Source organism: Pagrus pagrus (genome assembly GCF_965226575.1).
Source record: "Pagrus pagrus genome assembly, chromosome: 7".
Classification (NCBI taxonomy): domain Eukaryota; kingdom Metazoa; phylum Chordata; class Actinopteri; order Spariformes; family Sparidae; genus Pagrus; species Pagrus pagrus.
This window is the reverse complement of record NC_140191.1, coordinates 22333132-22352566: the sequence shown is the minus strand read 5'-3', so window position 1 is coordinate 22352566 and position 19435 is coordinate 22333132. Positions and strand designations below refer to the sequence as shown.

General features: G+C 39.2%; 1 protein-coding gene across 1 annotated transcript; it reads left to right on the top strand.

Moving 5' to 3' along the window:
* Window positions 1–12190: 12190 nt before the first annotated feature.
* cmc1 (C-x(9)-C motif containing 1) lies at window positions 12191–18771 on the top strand. Its single transcript, XM_084358306.1, has 4 exons — window positions 12191–12293; window positions 13403–13495; window positions 17676–17766; window positions 18006–18771. Exons 1-4 carry the CDS (start codon window positions 12272–12274, stop codon window positions 18124–18126), a joined length of 327 nt encoding a protein of 108 aa, XP_084214432.1. The 5' UTR covers window positions 12191–12271; the 3' UTR covers window positions 18127–18771.
* Window positions 18772–19435: the final 664 nt, after the last annotated feature.

Genomic DNA, 19435 nt, shown 5'->3' with positions numbered 1-19435 from the left:
CTGACTCTGGTATCACATTGTGATTAACAATTTAACTATGATCCCCTTCTTTCCCATTGTTATTCCACAGATGACTGAGAGTAAGAGCGAAATGCCAGCAGCGGCACGCAGGCTTCATTAGATTCATTGATTGATTTATTGTTTTCCATGGTTGTAATCACTTCCCCAGAGGTAATTTGTAAGCTCTTTATGGTTCAGAGGTATAAGCCTGAGAGTTAATTAATCGGCTTTGTTTAGAAGTTTGGAAGTGCCCGTCTGAATTGGTAACCGCCGGGAAGGCAACGGTCCCTGTGACTTAGAATCCCTTGTTCACCACCGCAAAAGCTCAAAACTAAGCAGGTAAACAGACATAATTATGTCTGGATGATTTCTAGATCTTTTGCATTTACCTTGATTCATCTGTGCTTAATTTTCTTCTTGTCAAATGCAAATTTAGGATTTTGTCATGTTCCAGAGGACACAGTCTATGGTATCAGCCAGCGCTCGTTAAAACCCAAACTACATGCAGACACTTTAACACCAAATCAGTTTAAATTGTAAATGAAACTGACATGAAAGGAAGATTTTAGTCAAAACTTCTGTAAAATTTAAAATAACTACAACCAAAAGCATTTTTACAGTGTGCTCTCACTCCTAGACTGATTTTGTGCTCTTATTCTCATGTCAGCCACAGCTTGAAAAAGTAAAAAGTATTGCTCCTCTTAACTGAAGTGCAATAAACCCAGAATTTGATAATACTACTTTTATGTTGCGACCCAAATCTTTGCTCTCGGCAGGAGCTAAAAGTGACACACCCGTCCCTGTTCCCCCTCACCCACAAAACCTCTGATATTGCTTGGCCTTTGTCAGTCTTAATTGAAGTCCCGGCTTGCTTTAATTGGCTTTTCGACAGTATGTGAATGGGGACTGCTGTTTATGGGTTAAGTGCATCTTAATCAGAGCTTTAATCCAGTCATTAACAGAGAAACATGAGGTGTTGAGAGGAGTGGAGAGAGGTTGATAATTGAGAGGCTGCCTCCGTGCTCCCTGTGCTGTGTGTGTGCATGTGTGCATGTGTATGTGTATGCTTATTTAATGAGTGCCGGAGACACTGAGAGGAAAAAATGAGGCAAAATCTTCCAAAAAGTTGGAAATGTCAGTAAAATGTTTTACAGTATATATATGTAAGCAATGGTGGGATGTAACTAAGTACAATTTCTCAAGTACTGTACTTGAGTATGAACATTTTATACTACTCTGGACTAAATATTGTACTTTTAACTTGATAGAAAATATAAAAAATATATAAAATTAGCTTAAACTTTACCTGCTAGATTCTAGAAAATTTGTACTTTTACTTTTGATCCTTGAAGTATATTTTGATGTTAAGTATTTGTACTTTTGCTTAAATCAGATTTACAAGCAGGGCTTTAACTTGTTACAGAGTATTTCAACTCTATTGCTAATTTAACTTACGGTAAGAAAAAGATCTTCATCCATTCCACATTTGCATTTCACACTTTACTATACTCTCACACTTCTCCTATGATTATACTGAACGTCTACACTTAAGAGCAAAAATGCAAAATGCTGCAGTGCCTTCAGAGCAAAATAAAAATCAACAGAAAAAACATTTCAAAAAACAATTTTCTTTATTTCAGACCATACATTTGTATTCTGATGAAAATATACACCACTATTGATAGTAAAAATAGATTGTTATTGTCTACAAAACACAACCTCCTCTGTACCCGCCCCGTTCCTCCCTATTGCTCAGCTGTCACATTCTCACTGAGTTTTTCTCACTGTATATTTTAGCACCTATCCCCGGTGTGAGGCCTGTGTTCTTCCGTACCCCCACTCTTGTCCCCGTCTCTCTCTCTCTCTCTCACACACACACACACACACACACACACACACACACACACACACACACACACACAGAGCGTTGAATCATCGAGCCCATATTGAATAAACATGCTGCTTTTAGATAGTTGTCCTGATTTGCATCATCCTTTGCTAGGTCTACTTTTCACCATTTTTAGCGTAATTTGTTACAGACATACACACACCTACTGATCCTATAAAAGCACTGTCAATTGCTCACAAACTCTGTGCGAGTCACCTTCTCAGAGAGGATGCTCGAAAAATAAAACTGGGCTATAGAGATGAGGTATATTTAATATGTGTGTCCTCTATGATTGGGGTTGGATAGTATTAGATCCACTGTGAATATAGCATTGAATTGGCCTAATTAATCTTTTCAAGTTATTTAAGCATTCAACAATTTTAAAGGTCCAGGATTTAGGAGAATATACTGGCAGAATTTGTGTATAATAATCATAATTGAAGGTAATAGTGACAAAAAAATGTTAAAGCAACACTAGGTAGTTTTTCGACCTTAAAATAATGTTTCTAAACTCAGTTAAGTGGAAGAATAACGGTTAATAGGATGAACGGTGACGGCTCTGCAGCCTGAGGGGGGTCGTGCCGGCAGAAACTGCACTGTAACTTCCCTGAGCAGGTAGCGACATACAGTACCTGACGTAAAGAAGTCTAGTGCGACCTGCTTTACGACACATTTATTCGTCAGTGGATTTAGCCAGCAGCTACTTGGATTTTTTGTAAACCAACGCCATGGCCGAGCCAGCTAAATAAGCCAAGAAGATATTGTCTGAGGAGGCGAAGAAAAGAAAAAGAGAAAGTGATAGAACAGGAGCCGGACACGGATAAATATTAGACCAGCTTACACTCTGTGGTGCGAGCTGAAAGAACTGATGGCGACCTAGCCTAGATGCTACTGGATTTGTAAGTCATATATTACATATATACATATTTATTACCTTACCGACTTTTACCTTGAGTTGATTTGTTGTTATGTGGTGTTCATTGGGGCTCTATTTGTCCACAGTTTATAACCGTAATAAAGCCGGGAGATAAGCTAATGCTGCCTGTTTCGATAGCTTGCTTGTTTTCATGTAGTGACTGTAGATGATGACTAACTTACTAAAACACTATGAACGTCTTGTCTTGAAAAGTTGCAGATTCCTTAGTTCATGCAGATAATCAACATAATTGTTGAACAGTGTGATCGGGAGGTTAGCATGCTACTTACTGTTGTCGTACCGAATTAGTTGTAGTTATTACGCCGATTACAACGTCACAACTTGCAATTGTATTTAGTAACTCCCGAAAACATAGTTATATTTTCAGACGTTACACATTCACGCCCAAGCGTCGTGTTTTGGAAGTAACTTAGTCGGTGCAATCACTATAACCAACTCGGTATGAGAATAACTCTAGCATGCTAATGTGCTGTGCAGCCTTTATGCTAACAAACTACCAGCTGCTATCTCTGAATCTAGCTTGTTGTTGGCACTCGATTGAGGTTTCATGTTTTTGATGTTTCCAAACGAGGCTTCGTGATTCGCCGGCTCCGTCAACAAATTCACGTGTATTCATTTTCCCCAGGGATGCTCATACAGCGACAGTATTTATGACACTAGTAACAGATAATTGCGCTTCTCAACCAGCCGGGGGTAGTAATGAGTCCAAACTACCTAGTGTTGCTTTACAATACATCTGCAGATCTTGTAGAAAGGTGCAGAATAGAAGTTTATTTTTTCCTTAAAAACATTATATTGATCGTGAATTAGTCATTTAAAAAATGTTGTTCGGTCCAGAATGATGATTTTGTTTGTCTCTGTGTCAGAATTCTGACTGTTGGTTTCAGGTTCTAACAAGGTTTGCGATCCTTGGTAGTTGCCAGTTTGACAGTATGTGTCCAGCATACTGTACTGCCCTAATGTCGGTTAGCTAGCATTAGCAGCAATAACGTTGGCTAGAGTTAGCAAGGTTAGCTACCTAGCGTTAGCAACATTAAATCGTGCAATAAAACGGCAACCACTTGAGGGAAGAGATTATTCGAACAGCGCTATTTTGACATGAGCCTTTAATATCTACAGCAAAGATTTATTATAGAACTAGACAAACACACAGATGCTGCCTATTTAGTCTTTAGTCTATTTCTGAGCACCAGCGTCTTTGTTCTCAGCGGTTATGTTGAATCATTGGGTTTATGTGGCTGCATGTGGCTGCTTACAGAAAAAGCGTTGGATCTGGTGTTGCACACACAACTCCCCCCTGTGAAAGTGTGAAAACATTTACAGGCCATTTACAGCACAAGATGACACTTCCTCCCAGGTCAGCAGGTCACACACACACACACACACACACACACACACACGCACACACACACACACACACACACACACAGATCAGCCGATTAAACGGCAACATCTCTCTCTAAGGATGACGGAGAGGAAAGAGGATTCAGCCGTTTTTCTTCAGGGATTCATTTTATTGGATGAAGAAAAAAAAAGAAAAGAAAAGAAAAGAAAAGAAAAGAGAGAAGAATGTGTCTGCATATTGAGTGAGCAGTTTCTATCTCCCAGCAATGCATGCAAAAAGCAAAGATTCTGACAGCTTTATCTGCTTTATCTGTAGCATGACTATACTGAAGCATACTGACTGTGGGACTGATAGAGTGAAGACATAATGGCGTCTGGACAGTGCTTTTGTACATTTGAAAGTCACAAATGTGATTTTACTTGAGCGCACACATAAGCACACTCTCTCTCACACACACACACACATACACACACTGATGCACATACGTCGTTACTTCTGAGATGTTATAAAAACTTCTCTTTTATCCATTAAAAAACTATCGATCTTGTGCTTTGCCTTCTCTACTTGATGGTTTTTTTTTTTTCATCCTGTCATAATGGAAAGTCTCCCCGGCCATTTCTTCAGCCTATTCTTCATTTGGAGTAATTATAGATGGAGAGGTAAAAGATGTTTTTTCCCCTTTCTTTTCTTTTCTCCTTCCTGCCTATCTTCTTCTCCCCTGCGTGCATTCAGAGGAGCTCTCACCACTGCATTCTTATTAGGGACATGTCTGAAAGGCTCCCGCAGCATGTGGTGTCCTCTGACCATCCGCTATGGCTGCTTTTTGTCTGCATTAACAAGCCAAGCAACCAAGGATAGCTTTTCAACAGGTACAAACTTTTCCTTTTAGATAATTAACCGCATTCAGACACTCAGCGCAGTGCAGGCAATGTGGGCACAGAAGCCTAGAGAGGATCATATGCTAGAAAAGAGGACAGAGAAAGGGAAGAGAGATGGAGAAAAAAACTTGATCAAAAGACAAGATGTTCTCTTTGGTGTTGTTTAGTGCTAGTGGATTCTATACCAAACTCCTATTCAAATGGTGTGGTCTTCATTTCTGCTCTCCTTGTTGTCCTCATCTCTGTCCTCTTCATCTTTTCATCAGGATGGACCGTGTAATGAGGGAAAACTCAGGTCATTGTAGAGTGGTCAAAGGTTTGCTGCCTTAATGAATGGAAGAAACACAAGAAGGGCTGAATGCTCTCCCTCGTTGCTGTTTGCCGCACCGCAAAAGCCCCAGGAAGCCTCCTGAAGAAGGCCTCCTCCATCCATTGCCGTCTCGTCTCTTGTTAAAGGGGGCATAAAGCGAAGGCAGAGGGGAAAAGTAATTTTCTTCTCCTGTCTCTCCATTCTTTTGGTCGGTTTCTTCCACTTTTTGCTGTGTACTTTCATAAAGCTTATAATTATCTTGGCGAGAGCCCCTCAAGTGAGAACGAATGGGGTCTTTGTACCCTTCTCTCTTCAGCCCTCTCCTGTTTCTGGGAAGAAGGAAGTCATATTAACATTTGGTCTTCCCCTTTTACAGATGCAGTGAGAAAGCCAGATGTGCCTCCTCTATAAAAAAAAAACCCTTTCAACAACTTAATTTTACAATCATATTATCTGAATCACTAATGTTCATTTCAGAACAGACAGGAGGATGGACGGCTTGTTTCCATATAGCGCCGTGCACATATGCAAGTCGATTCATTCCTATGGGAAGTGTCTGTGAAACTCCTCCTACTGTTTTGTTCTAGTTTGGAATGTACGTTAAAAAATTATAACTTTTGCGGTGGATTTTGGAAAGACCATGTGCACTCTGTGCCACAGGAAGTTTGTATAAAACGAACTAGCTAAGTCAGGGCTACACTGTCAGCTCAGAGGGGGGGAAGCATTCTCAAGGAGCCCTTCTGATAAAGTCATTTTAAAATGAATGTTAAAAAAGCAGATATAGCATTTTCTACCTTTCCCTATCCTGTCCTATTCGGTCAATAAACACAAATTGTCGTTTATTGAGCCAAGCAAAAAAGCAAAATGTTTCCCATCAATTTGAGTGTTGATGGGGCATTTTGTTAAGTTTTCTGCTTTATGTTCCATAATGCAAATTTCATGGTTTGTTCTTATGAATTTCATCATGTGTTGATGAATATCTTTTCCCATTAGTGAAGTCACATTACTTGAAAGCAGCTGTAGCTTATGAACGTGTCTTGCTTTTCTTATACAAGCAGTGTAATGGTTTTCCTGCTTCATAGTTGCTTTACACTGCTGGTAAGTGAGGGGCAGATGTTGGCCAATACAGATCTACTGTAGAACACGGGCCCTGGGCCGGCTGCCCCCTCTGTCCCTGCAGTCTCTTCACTTACTATATGGGCTAATTGATGAATGTAGTGCAACTCTATTTCTTTTCGTGAGAAGTTTGATGGCATAATTAGCTAACATTGGTATCATGCCAGCTAGGAAACATATGCAAGTTAGAGTGCATGCATAGTTTTTAACAAGATATTTCACATAACTGGCTGCACCCCTGACAGGCCCTACACCCCTTATTCTTCAGCATGCATTATAGGCCCTGTTTTTGTCTTGATAATGACCCATGCTCATATAAAATCAGAGAAAATAAGATTCTCTTGCATTTCCTTGTGTTGAACACTGTACGTCTGTAAATACTCACACAAAACAAAACTTTGTGGAAACGAGGTAAATGCAGTAACTGCTGGAATTTGTATTTTCTGTTTGCCCTGTACTAATTAGCGAAATGGCCAGTTGAACTGTAAACTCATATTTGTAAATGAGATGTTGTGCAAAATTAAAGACAGATAGAAATGTGCCATTGCTATGTTCTTACTGTATTATCACTCCTTTGATAAAATGTATAGAGCCCCAGAAAATCCTCAACAGTACCAAAACAACCACAAGCTGACCAGACATGGCAGGAGCAGCATCTTTTCTGACCTGGCAGCAGAGATCATTGATCTGGGGTCAAACCCTCCCCTCCATCATCTCTATGCGAAACAGTACCTCTACTCACCTACCCCTCCCTCAATCCCTCCGACCTCCATCCCCAACTCTTCCGGCTGATTACTCCTAATGTAATTTTAATTAAAAACTGTGGTGTCAAAGGGTTTAGCCTGCCTGAGAAGCGGGTGCAGATTGTGGCACAGTGGCAGACCCCTTCACTTGCTTGAGAGGAAATGCATCCTGACATCGCTCGGGTGGTGCCAACACGACCAGAGCCAGATAAAGCAAAAAGGCTTTCTGGCCCATTTGAATATCATGTTATATTTCTTTTCTAGAGAGGTGGGTGATCTACCCAGGAATATTTGTGACATCTCTTATATTGTTGAGTTGTTATAGATATAGATATTGTTACCTTTGGGTCGTATGCGTTTTAACTATTGGTGATTTAAAGATATAATATGTAATATTTTTGCATAAAAATATCAAAAAAAATTACGAGACCATTGGGGTATTTTCTTTTGAGAAGTTGGGTTGTTATCCCAAATGTTTCCAACAATGTTCGTCGGCGAATGTGACCAAATGTTTACCAAAACTTTGATATTTTACCTCATCTGTCAACATTTCTGCCTGCGTTTTCATTAGTAATGGTAGCTGTTTAACAATGAAGACAACAACTCCCATGATGCCACGCTCCCTATGTCTTTTAGAAATAACACACCTTGCATTTAATTTAGCACACAACAGTCCCCATAATGCTTCAAACTCCTTAAAGAGTAAGCTGTAATCATCATAAGGAAGGAGGGGGGATCGATGACATGGTAAAAATCTTTCATTTTTGAGAGACAGTAAAATGGTTGTCCATCCCATCAATCATTAAAGCAAACTCCATCACAGATCACCATGACTATTTCAGTCTTGTGTCAGATAAATCAGTACCAAGAAGAAAAGGTGAAGCCAACAAGCTGTGACTCATTCTAATATTTGTTGACATATTTGTTACAGTTGTTGACATTGACATAATCACCGCTGCCAAATTTCACAGGGGTGACCTGCGGAAGGTGCCCCACAGCAGGACTCAACAGCAGAGGTCTGCCTGTAGTTTTGTAATCCCCTCACCCGAGCCGTTGGATTATCTGCTCTCCATCGACCCTGAAGAGGCTCCCCGTGGCCCGGGCTTAAACACTCTCATCTCCACACCCCATCTGCCGGCCGTGCGACGTCTTGGAAGACACTGAGGAGTGGGGCAGCAGAGCAGACGAGGAAATGAGAACACACCTCCTCCTTTTCGCCGTGGCTGTGCGCAGCAGAGAGGAGTCTGAGTAAAACACACAGTCTGTCTTGGGTATAATGCTCATTACAATGACTTTTTTTTTCAATGCTTTCCTCTGTGGTACAAGTTAACTTACATGTCGCAAATGAAGACTTTATCATCCTTGGTGCAACACATTTTCCTCACTTTTAACAGTGCTTTTAGTGGATTTTAAATTGCTATACTAGACTACTGAATATACATGAATCAATTGATTTTCCGGAGACCTCGCAAGTGCAAGTGGTGTCAGTGTCGGTGACCCTTTAACATTCTCTGACAGGGGCCTTGTTTTGTGGCCGTCAGTGGACAGTTGGAGGAGCTGGTGGTTGGCCCTGAGCAGTGAGGCATGTAGTAAGAGGGTTTAACTTTGCTAACCTCCTTCTGCCAGGTTCATGGGGCCCTGCTGCTTGGGTAATATTGGATCAGTGTTGGGAGCCCATGCCCCTGCCATATCAGCCAGCATGCTACCTGGGGTAGTGAGCAGTTTCCACTATAGAGCCAACTGGGCTTCATACTTGCTTCCCTGCTCCTCCTCAGACAGATTTGATGTGATTCCTTTCTCCATCTTGTACAGTATTTTACAGACTAGAATATTCGTTTAAAGGGACATTGCATACGATTTTTACTAAAAATGAAATGAATGTGTGGTTTGCATAACAGTGAATCAACAAATACTTATCCAGGTGTTGAGAGTTCTATCTTTTAAGGCTGATGATCCAGGATCTACTCAAATCACCGTGACGTCGCATAACAAAAGTCACTTCCTGGCAGAAAACTGGCAGTTGATTTGCATTGTGATACGTGAAATTGGCAAACTTGTTTATTTCTGTGGTCATTTTCAACCAGGTGGTTGAACCTATTTGACAGTTCTTGACAGTTTCATTAAACTAAAGCTGTCATTTTCTTTAATCGGATAAATTAAATCTCCATGATAATGCTAGTGAAAGTGTTGTTATTAAGGAGACATGAAAGCATAAAACATGCATTTAAAAAGAATGTGACGAATACACTTTGAAATAACATCATCTAAAAAAATTGCATGAAACTATAAGGAAATCTGCCTTATAGTGGTTTGACTATTACATTTTACCTTCTTTTCTTTAACCTTTGTTTAACAATCTAATTATATTAAACCCCAAAAAGGTTGCAATTAATCCCCATCAGGTGTTGTGTGAAAACTGTGGTCAAACAAGAATATAAGTGAAGAGAAAGGTTTGTTTTCTTTGAGTAAGAGGTGAGCGTGATAGCAGTAGAGGCAGACGGGCAACAATGTCAGAGAAAATCACAAGGACTCAGTGAGAGAGGCATGCAGGCTGTGACACAAAATATTCCCATATACAAATTATTATACATATTTTGTGTTTCCAAATAGAGAAACGTGCAAAGATTTAGGTTTTATTTTTTCTAATGAATATTGCAAATGTCACGATGTCACATCCTTTGGACTGGCTGTGGAAAATCTGCCCTGGGTCAGAATCCACAGTCCAGCAGCATCAAACAATTTAAACAAATCGTCCACAGGCTTGTAAAGGCAACCAAGAGAGACGGGGAAGGTCTTACTTTTCATGTCATGTTACAATCTGCTCATGTATGACCAATAAAAAAAGTGATTAATACATGTAAATAGCTACAAACTGTTACATAAAGCCCCTTAAAGCACACAATGTGCATAAGAAGAGGTGAATCATTAAAACCTAAATGATCAGTTAGCACACGCCACTTGGTCCAAATGACTTCTTTTATAATTATCTGACATTTTCCCATGTATGTTAACTGTGTGTCCCCATTTGCATTTGTGAAGAACTGGAAAACAAAATCTCATCAAGAGTCAGATATTCTTAGTCATCCCAATAAAGTAGATTCTGCACATTGATTTCCAATGTAACATTTCCTCTTCATGAGGCGTCACTGATGCCTCTGCTGTCAATATGTTATTTTTCTCATTTTATCAAGAAAACATCACTCTTATTTCTGCTAAATCACCTCACACTGAGACTTACCAGTATTCTGTATAGTACAGTTAATTTTTATGGTTTCAACTATTTGTGTAGTGACAAAAAATTACAGTGGCTTTCCAAAAGGGACATCTTAATTGCTAGATGAAATGATATTAAATAAAGGTCCTGTTTTGTCAAGCATAGAGATATTAAAATATCGATTTTCTCATATTTGGTTCAGTGCTTGTGCAATCATTCGCATGAGCTCCACTTGGCCCTGTTGTAGAAATTTGGCCTGTGTTGCAGTTTGGAGAGATCTGCTGATATTAAAATCTGCAGATGCCCACCTGGTGTCAAGGGGGATGGAAACAGAAGAGTGTGCTGTCTGTGAGGTTTCGGCTTGGAGCTGTGTGTGTCCATCTGTCTGTGTGTGTCTAAGTCTCGGGTAAAAAAAACCCAAAACCCATGCAGTGAATGCAGGTAATGGCGCGTGGTCTCTGTTTGTTAAAGGAGTCTTTTTTTTCTACTTGCAGAAATAATTGTTTTTTTTCTTTGAGGCCTTTGTTTTGAAGATGAAAAGAATGCGCTCCTCCACAGAAGAAAGTGGCAGCTTTTAGCGTTGCAAGGTCACAGAGCCGTGAGAATGTCAGGTAAAAAGGCAAGAGATTCACTTCTACATCCCCTCCGCTGGTGGTGTGTGTGGGTGAGTGTGAGTTGTGAAGGCGCATTGGGTGTATGTGTGGTTTGGAACTGGAGGTGGGTAGCTTACGCCTCTTTCTTATTGCAGTCTGTAGTTGAACTCTATGTGTGAAGCATGTCTATTGCTTCAGTGTGATTGTGTGTGTGTCTGTGTGTGTGTCTGTGAGTGTGTACCTGTCGCTTTGAGTGAACAGGTGGGCCCTCTTTGCATGGGATCTAGACAGCCAGTCCGCCACACAACTGACTGTGGTCAGGCTAACTGTGCTCAACATGATGTCTGTAGTGCAGGCATAGATATAATGTGGTTGGATGTCAATGTAGTTTCAGTGGAGTATTCTTTCACCTTTCTTATGGCTCTGTTCCACTCATGCCAGTCAGTTCAAATAACAGATTTTATTTTGTTGTATATTCCCTTGCATGTGAAAGAAGATTGTGTTATTAAAACATCCATTACATCCGGCAAAACTAAAGCTATAATAATTCAGCTTAATAATGGACTACTTAATACTGTCAGTGATGCTACAGATATCATAGCTGACAGTTTTGTTGCCTCTGACCATAGACAATATTACATGTGACTTTGCAAGGGATTTATACAATATTTCATAATAATCAATAAAATAACATGAAAATAATGTGGTCTAAATGAAGGAAGCTCTGGCCTTCATTAAATGAATGTATTATTGACTCTGATACTACACTATTTTACATTATTTAACAAAACACCTTAAACTTACCATGATGTGTTCCAGGACACCACTTACGCAATACAAAATATCTTTGACATACCAAAATTTGAGATTGTAATTTTTACTTGGTAATACTGTTTAATTTGGTGAATTCACAATGAAAACATGTATTATTACTATTATTATTATTATTATTATTATTATTATTATGATTATGATTATTATTATGATTATGATTATGATTGTTACTATTGTTTATTATTAATAATATTATCATAGCTGTATCATTGCTTAAGCTTTACAGCGGCAGGTTTACTGCAAGACTGCACACCGGTGTGCCAAATAAACTGTTACACGGCAGAGCCCTGGGTCTGTGACTCTGGGACTTGTAGTTCTTACGCCGCAAAACTACGTCAGCGGAAGTCATTTGAGCCTGCGCGAGCTAGGTCACATTGGTTCAGTTCTGTAATGTTTTGAGAGGCACCACCACTATGGAAGCAACAGCTAACGCAGGTATTAAATATTTCTGCTGACTTAAATGTGTAACATTTTCCATAACGTTAGCTGAGTATCAACCCCCAGCGCCCACTGAGTAGCTTTGTTCAGCTCCGTGCGGTCGGGAAAGACTGTTGGCGTTTATGTAAACTCGAGTAGCTAACGTTAGCTAGCTAATCATGTAACCTTAAGGGGCTGTCTCTGCGTAAAGGCAAATGATAAATCATTATCCACTGTGTCCAAAAGTTTACACTTTGACATTCTTTGTCATTTGTGTTCTAAACAGCAGTGATACTAATGTAGCTCCAGAATGATTCTCTTGTGTGTGAGTGCTGGGGCTAAAGTCTCACATTATTAACCAGTGCTGGAGGAAGTATTCAGATTGTTTACCAAAATAAAAGTATTAATACCACACTGTAAACATATTCTGTTCCCAAGTAAACATCCTGCATTGAGTGTGTAATCAGGATAATATACGTACATAATTGCAGAAAAATGTCTGTAAGTGAATGTTATAACATTAGATTATTATTATTCATGCATTAATGTAAAAGCAGGATTTTACTGTAATAGTTGTTTGAGGTTGATGCTAATTTTAAATATTTTCTATAGGACTTTGCTGATTACTTTCATTATAGATTAAAAATTATTATTTTTTCTCCTTTAATCAGTTGATTGTTTGCTCTGTATAAAATGTGAAAGTTGTGAGAAATGCTGTCACAATTCCCAAAAGTGACACTTTGACAATGTTTGTTTTGTCCAGCCAAAAGTCCAAACCTCAAAAGGAAAAGCAGCAAGGAGTAAATTCTCACAATCAGGATGCTGGAACCACAAAATTGAATTGAAATTGATTTAAATTGTTATCAGAGTAGTTGCCCCTTTAATGTTTTTGTCAATCAACTATTTTCATCAGCTGTACTGTAGAGAGTAAAATGTATCCCTCTGAGGTGTAATGGAGTAGAAGTAGATGGTGGCATTGAAAGAAGAGACTCAAGTAAATATACTCAACTATATTCCATCAGTGTTATTAACATGTAAGTGGCACAGACAGGGGCCAGTGTTTATGCTGATCATGGTTCTGATAGTTAACCTGTGAATCTGTCTTTCTTTTTGCCCTGCTTCCTCAGATGAGATCAAACTGAGGCATGTGGAGACAGATGTTCTCATCCCCAAGATGGTGAGGGAGAAGGCCAAGGAGCTCTGTGCTGAGAAAGTTGAAGGTGTGATATACAGACAATAGAAAAAAAAGTAATAATTTTGAATCTATCAATCAATTTAATTATATGACTTTTAGTCAACTAGTAAGTTATGAAGTTATGTCTTTTTTAAATGAAGACATGACTTATTGTCATGACTTACTGGGACACAAGATTAGAGTGAAGCCATCATTAATGTTACAAGTAACACCTGTGCTTTTCCTATTGTGGCAGTCCAAAATGCTCGCTTTGAAAAGTCCAATCGTATCAATGACAGCACACAAAATATTAGAGACACCAGTATTTTGAAGGACAAATGAACAGCACCACAAACTACAGTCTCCAACACAACCAAAAATGCTAAACCCAAGACAAAAACGGAAATTTCAACAATAGCTTAACATTATGAGCTTCATGAACATAGAATTTATTGTAGCGCTGTTATATTACACCTCATTGGTTTTAGCCAGGAGTGTGTACTGTATTATGAATGCAGTGGTAAAAGGGTTGTACATGAACCAAAATACTGGCATACTGACAAATTACCTATAGTAGAAAAGGTCACAAAGCACTATTCCTTCTTTCCTAGTCGTTTCTCTCCCAAAACTACATAGAAATCAGTTTTCCGTTGTAAGTCCCTTTGTGTGAATTCTTTTAACTTAAGGTGTGTATTTTACAAATTTATTCTAGAAAATATGCTCCAGCAACCAACCCAAAGTCATTCCTTGTATTAACATGAATGTTTAAGTAAAAGTCAAAAAGAAACCTTCACGTAATACTTTTTGATATGGTTAAGAAGTTGTTGTATGAAAGCTTTTATACTCATGACTGAGCAGTGGTTTTAGTGTGTTTGCATGTCATTGAAGTATAACAGGATATGTCTTTAGTACCCTATTTAGATCATTTGAAATATATTAACTAATAATATTTAGCTTTTATCACAGTTAAGCTTCACATTATGATACTGCCACCCACAAATTTTGTTTGGTTTTATGGTCTGCTTTTTACCTCCAGACAAATAGACTTACGGTGTTCCTTCAGACTGGAGTCCACAAAATTTGCCCTACAGTCTGCTTATAATAGCGCTCTCAGGACACTTTCGTCTTAGCATGTGTGATACATTGTCTATTTTTGATACATAGGCAGTCAAACAGAAAACACTGCTCCAAGCCTTGAAGTCATATGTAGTGTGTTATTTGAATCGCAACCGAAACCTTCTGTCTCTAGCCATAAAATTCTCACTATTCTATTGAGAACACAAAAGATGGATTATGAAGGCATTTAACGTTTTAACTTTTAGTTGATCTTGTCAGACATTCATAGTTTTTTTAAATAATTCCTGTAGACACGTGTAGATCATAATCTGCAACAATGCATTTGTAAGTTTGGAGGCTTATTTGATATCGTCCTTTTATGGAACTTCTTCTAACCTTGTATTTTCCTGTCCCTTATTGTTTTGACTCTTTATGGCTAAATTGTTTCCCACCGCCATGAACCCCCACTTCATGAGTGTTTTTAATTTCTCTGAGCTGGCCAATTGACATGACACCAGTTGCCACTTGATCTGAATGGGAACCATGGCTGCAGCTTTGCTCATGTATGCCTCGTAAACTGCAGCAACACATCACCCAGATGATGACTAGGTTATGTGGTTTCTAGAAATCTGATGACAGCCTGTGTAAGACGGTGTGTACTGCTCACGCGGGGAGTCAATGCACATGCAGCCTGAGGTGATGGGACAGACAGTGGCTGTGTGGGTAGTGGAAACCCCCCTCACACTAGCTTCTCATCCCACTCGTTTTCACACCTTCATGTCCGCCCTCTAACATTTCATTCGGTATGTTTGTGTCTGCACTGGGCTTCTGCGTATGTATCTATGACTATGTTTGACAAAGAAAAGTAAAAAAAAAAAAAAAATGTTTTCCTGTGTTATCTGTCCCTGCATGTATGCCTCTGAACACCCCACGGTTGTATTTTATAGGCTTTGTTGTTGAAGCAGACAAATACTACCAACCTGTGCACAATATCTTTTATAGTTTTATTCTACCTAACGTGATTTTTTTTCCTATTGCATTGATGATTCATTTCAGTACTCTCGCATGTTTTTCAGGCCCAAACAACTGAACATGCAAACAACCCACGTACTCAATTAGCAACCACTTTCACAGTGAGCGCTGTTAGGTTTCGCAATACTTTGATTTTCAGCTATTTTGCTGTAGATTTGCTGTTTCTGGTTCCCACGTCCAAAACATGGAAGAAAAACAACTCTCAGTCGTAATGGTCATTTTTCCAATAACTATGGCACATTTGAAGTTACTGTTTCATAATTCATGGATTTAATTTTTCAGAAATCAGTTATAAATAAATATGTACAGGGTTCACACCTTATAAGTAATGTAAGGGTCCAAGTCTCTGTAAATGTTCGAGTCCCTAGCTTCTGCTTTCTACCAACTGCCAAACTACACTTCTGCATCTTTAAAAATGGCAAACAAAACAGCCTGAAGTGAAGGTGGCATCACACCTTTCTTTAGCAGGGCCTCCTCTGACATGAAGCTCATAGATTTGCCTTTTGGTGTAGTTGCGATCAGAAAGGCAACCTTCTGCAGCCTCTATTGGTACCATGGGACGGGGATGAGGCGTTTGCTGATTAGATTAGTCGCACTGTTCTGCTTCTCTAAATTGGTTTTGCAGTAGGTTTTTTCACATCTGCATTCTGATGAAAGTGTCTGTGTGATAACCATACTGATGCCAGTGATAAAGGTAATTATGATGTCAGTTGTTTGAAAGAGGACATGGGAGGGCAGTGTTTTTAATTAAATCCTTGAGAAAGAGCTTGCTAACAAGGTGAAGACTAAGAGTCTTCAACACCTTATTTACAATGAGGACCTTGCACATTCAATCTGGAATACACCACTAGCTAGGGCACAATGTCACTGATTCAGTTTTGTGGAAGGGCTTTTCATGAGTATCTCAATTGACAATCATCATATTTAGGGCTAACCTTGTTTTACAAATTGTGTTCCAATTATATAGATTTTTTTGCATTAGTCTGCAGTCTGAATAGGGGACAGTGACTGGGACAGGTCAGAGGGGACCTACATTTGGACTATTTCAGGGGTTTTGCATATGAATTGTATTTTTTGTAAGCCACTTTGTGCTTTTTAAACATGGTTTAATACAATTAGCATATCTACAAACTTGCAATCATTCACAGATGATTTCTAGTCTGTAAGGGTCTGTTGGCTCTCTACTTTGTCTAATACATTGAAGAAAAAGGGCAGTTGCAGTAAACAACATGGATCATTCATACCAGTAGTGTCACAAAGAACAGACACCAACCTACTGGTCAACGGCAGAAGCCAATGGCACAAAAGCTGATGCTAACTCGATGTGCTCGTCCATTGTCCTTTTTGCTGCTCTGAGCGTCTAAAGCTCTGTGTTGCCATAATGTACAGCCACAACATCTGAGCTGGACACAACAAATTGGCCCTTTCATCCACCTCCAACAAAATGTAATCTGACCATAAAGTCTCAGGCAGGATCACAAACAACACAAAATATGCATTCCTCCCTTGGACTTGCTAGTAAAATATAGAACCGATACACAAATCTTTGGAGCAGTTAACCCACAAAGAATACAGGCGGACAGGTGGATAGTAGGTAGCTATTATGACAGGCATGTGACTTTGTTAAATGATATCTATGCAGAGTGCAAGCGGACTTATCCACTTTATTTAATGCCACTTGCAGTCAGGAAGAACCTATATTTAATTCTCAGTGGCACAGACATATTTATATTTGTGGATGGTGGGTTGACTGTTACAGAGTCAATGTGTAAACTGGTCGACCACAGATACAACCACTCTGGCCAGTACAGCTAAGTTCAGTTCTTGTGTGAATGAGGAAACATGGGTTTCAGTTTGATAAGAGGCATGGCAAGGTGACCTAAAACCAGGTTCTTTCTTGCGGTGGAGTGCCAAGGTGAAGCCCATCTTGGTTTGCTTGTGGCTACATTTTCTTCTTGTCAGTGCTTGTACTCTAGGATCAAATAATCTAAGGTGAATGGCAGGATGTTAATAGATTTGCAGCAAGTTCTATTAATACATTTATGTTTGAGGATATTGCACATGTTGCGCCTGTTCCTCTTTTACAGCTAACTTTGCCCTCTCTTTGCCCCCCCTTGTCCTTCTCCATCTCCCTCCAGCCTTCAACCACTGCTGCAAAGACTCCGGTTTCTTCATGGTGTTTAAGTGTCGAGAGGAGAATGCTGCACTGAAGGAATGTCTGACAACGCAGTGAGTATTTTGCAGTTTCTTCTGAAACACTTCCCGCTCACACAGTAAGGTTGGCTCCCTGTGTTTTATCCCACCACAACATGGGCTTAACAACTCTCTCAGTTACCATTGCTGACCATCTCAACTGTTGCCTATCAAGTCTCAGTAATCTCAAAACCATACAATCACCATCAAGTGATAGTCATATGGGGAAACATTCATTCTGTAAAATAAATACTGTACCTTCTGTCATCCACCAGCTACAAGGACCCTGTGTTGTTCGCGGAGTGTAAGCAGGAGTACATCACAGAGAAGCTGGAGTTTGAAAGGACAGGGATCCCAGCGAAGAGCAGGAAACAAAAACTCCCAGCTAGCATGTGATAAACAAACAGCTTCCCTTCATTCAAGGTGAAAGTGTGGAATTTCTTGGTTCTGGCCTTAACCATCCAGCAAGTCCTGCACACGCAGCACACATGGTCCACTGTCAGAGCTTACTATTCATGAAGGCACAAGCCTGTGTATTTAATTTAAATCTGTGGAATTAGGGACGTAAACTCTTGATGTGCAAGATTATATAATTAAAAGAATGCCTACTTTTTGATTTTCTGTATATTTGCAAAATGTTCTCTATCAGATGGTCAGAATTACCTTCCTTGTTGTAATCAGCAGCATTTTTCAATGAGTTTTATTGAGTGATTGATAAAAATACACAAAGATCTGATCATGGTACAGTCGCCTCCTGTTCCCAAGATCTTCATAAGAGTGCAGTGCTTCAGTTTTGGAGCTATATAGTCATAAATTGAATGATGCTCTACATCTGCTGAACATTTTGTAGTGTGTTCTCTTGTACATGCAATGAGAGTGCAAGTGCTCATCTTCATCTGCAGAAGAAAGTGTATATTAACATACTAAGACTTGGAAAGTAAGGATGCCTATGTAGTGCATGTAAGAGACCTCTAACCAAGCAATGAACCATATGCTCATATGCAATGTGATTTTGTAAATAAAAAATATTCCGTTGCTGTAGAGTGTGTATCAGTGATGATTGGTCAAAACATATTCATGAATGTACTTTGTTCCAGATAAACTTCTTTCTCTTCAGTCAACTATGGATGAAGAGGATGGAGGCTGGCTGAGGTTTACTTTGAAAAATATCACAATATTTTTTAAATTGTGGTTGAATGTTTTTTTTTTTGTTTTTAAAAAAAATCTGATTAAGATCAGTTGTTCTTATTGGCTTTAAGTAATACAGCTTTGAGTTTGGGTTTCAATTTCTTTTGTATTTGATAGCAAGCATCTGCCTTACAGTCAAACTACACAAACATAACCATCAGGAGCTAACTTCTTCTCAAATTGCCAGGATTTTGAAGAGTCATAATACTTCATTTAATCAGCTGTGTTTATTTTGTTTAAGAAATCATTTAAAAAGTGAAAGTGGTTAATTTGGTTCCATCATAAACATCATGTTTTCATTGTGCGTTCACCTGGGGTAGACTGTTCAGGCCATCTCCTGTGTTCTTTGATCAATATCTACATGTCTAAGGATCAATGATGACACACAATGAGTGCGAATTACTGATAGGGCATCATTGTTGTACATAAAGTGTAGTTATCTCCAAATTCTTTGAATATGTTTGTTACCTAATGGTGCGTTCAGAGCTAACGCATTAAACATTACATTTAAGGTTAT

Bases quoted from the DNA above. Each gene is read 5' to 3' on its own strand.
- cmc1 (XM_084358306.1), top strand. From the start codon at position 12,272: ATGGAAGCAACAGCTAACGCAG. The intron at 13,496-17,675 runs GTGTGATATACA...ATCTCCCTCCAG, and splicing joins CTGTGCTGAGAAAGTTGAAG to CCTTCAACCACTGCTGCAAA. The intron at 17,767-18,005 runs GTGAGTATTTTG...GTCATCCACCAG, and splicing joins AAGGAATGTCTGACAACGCA to CTACAAGGACCCTGTGTTGT.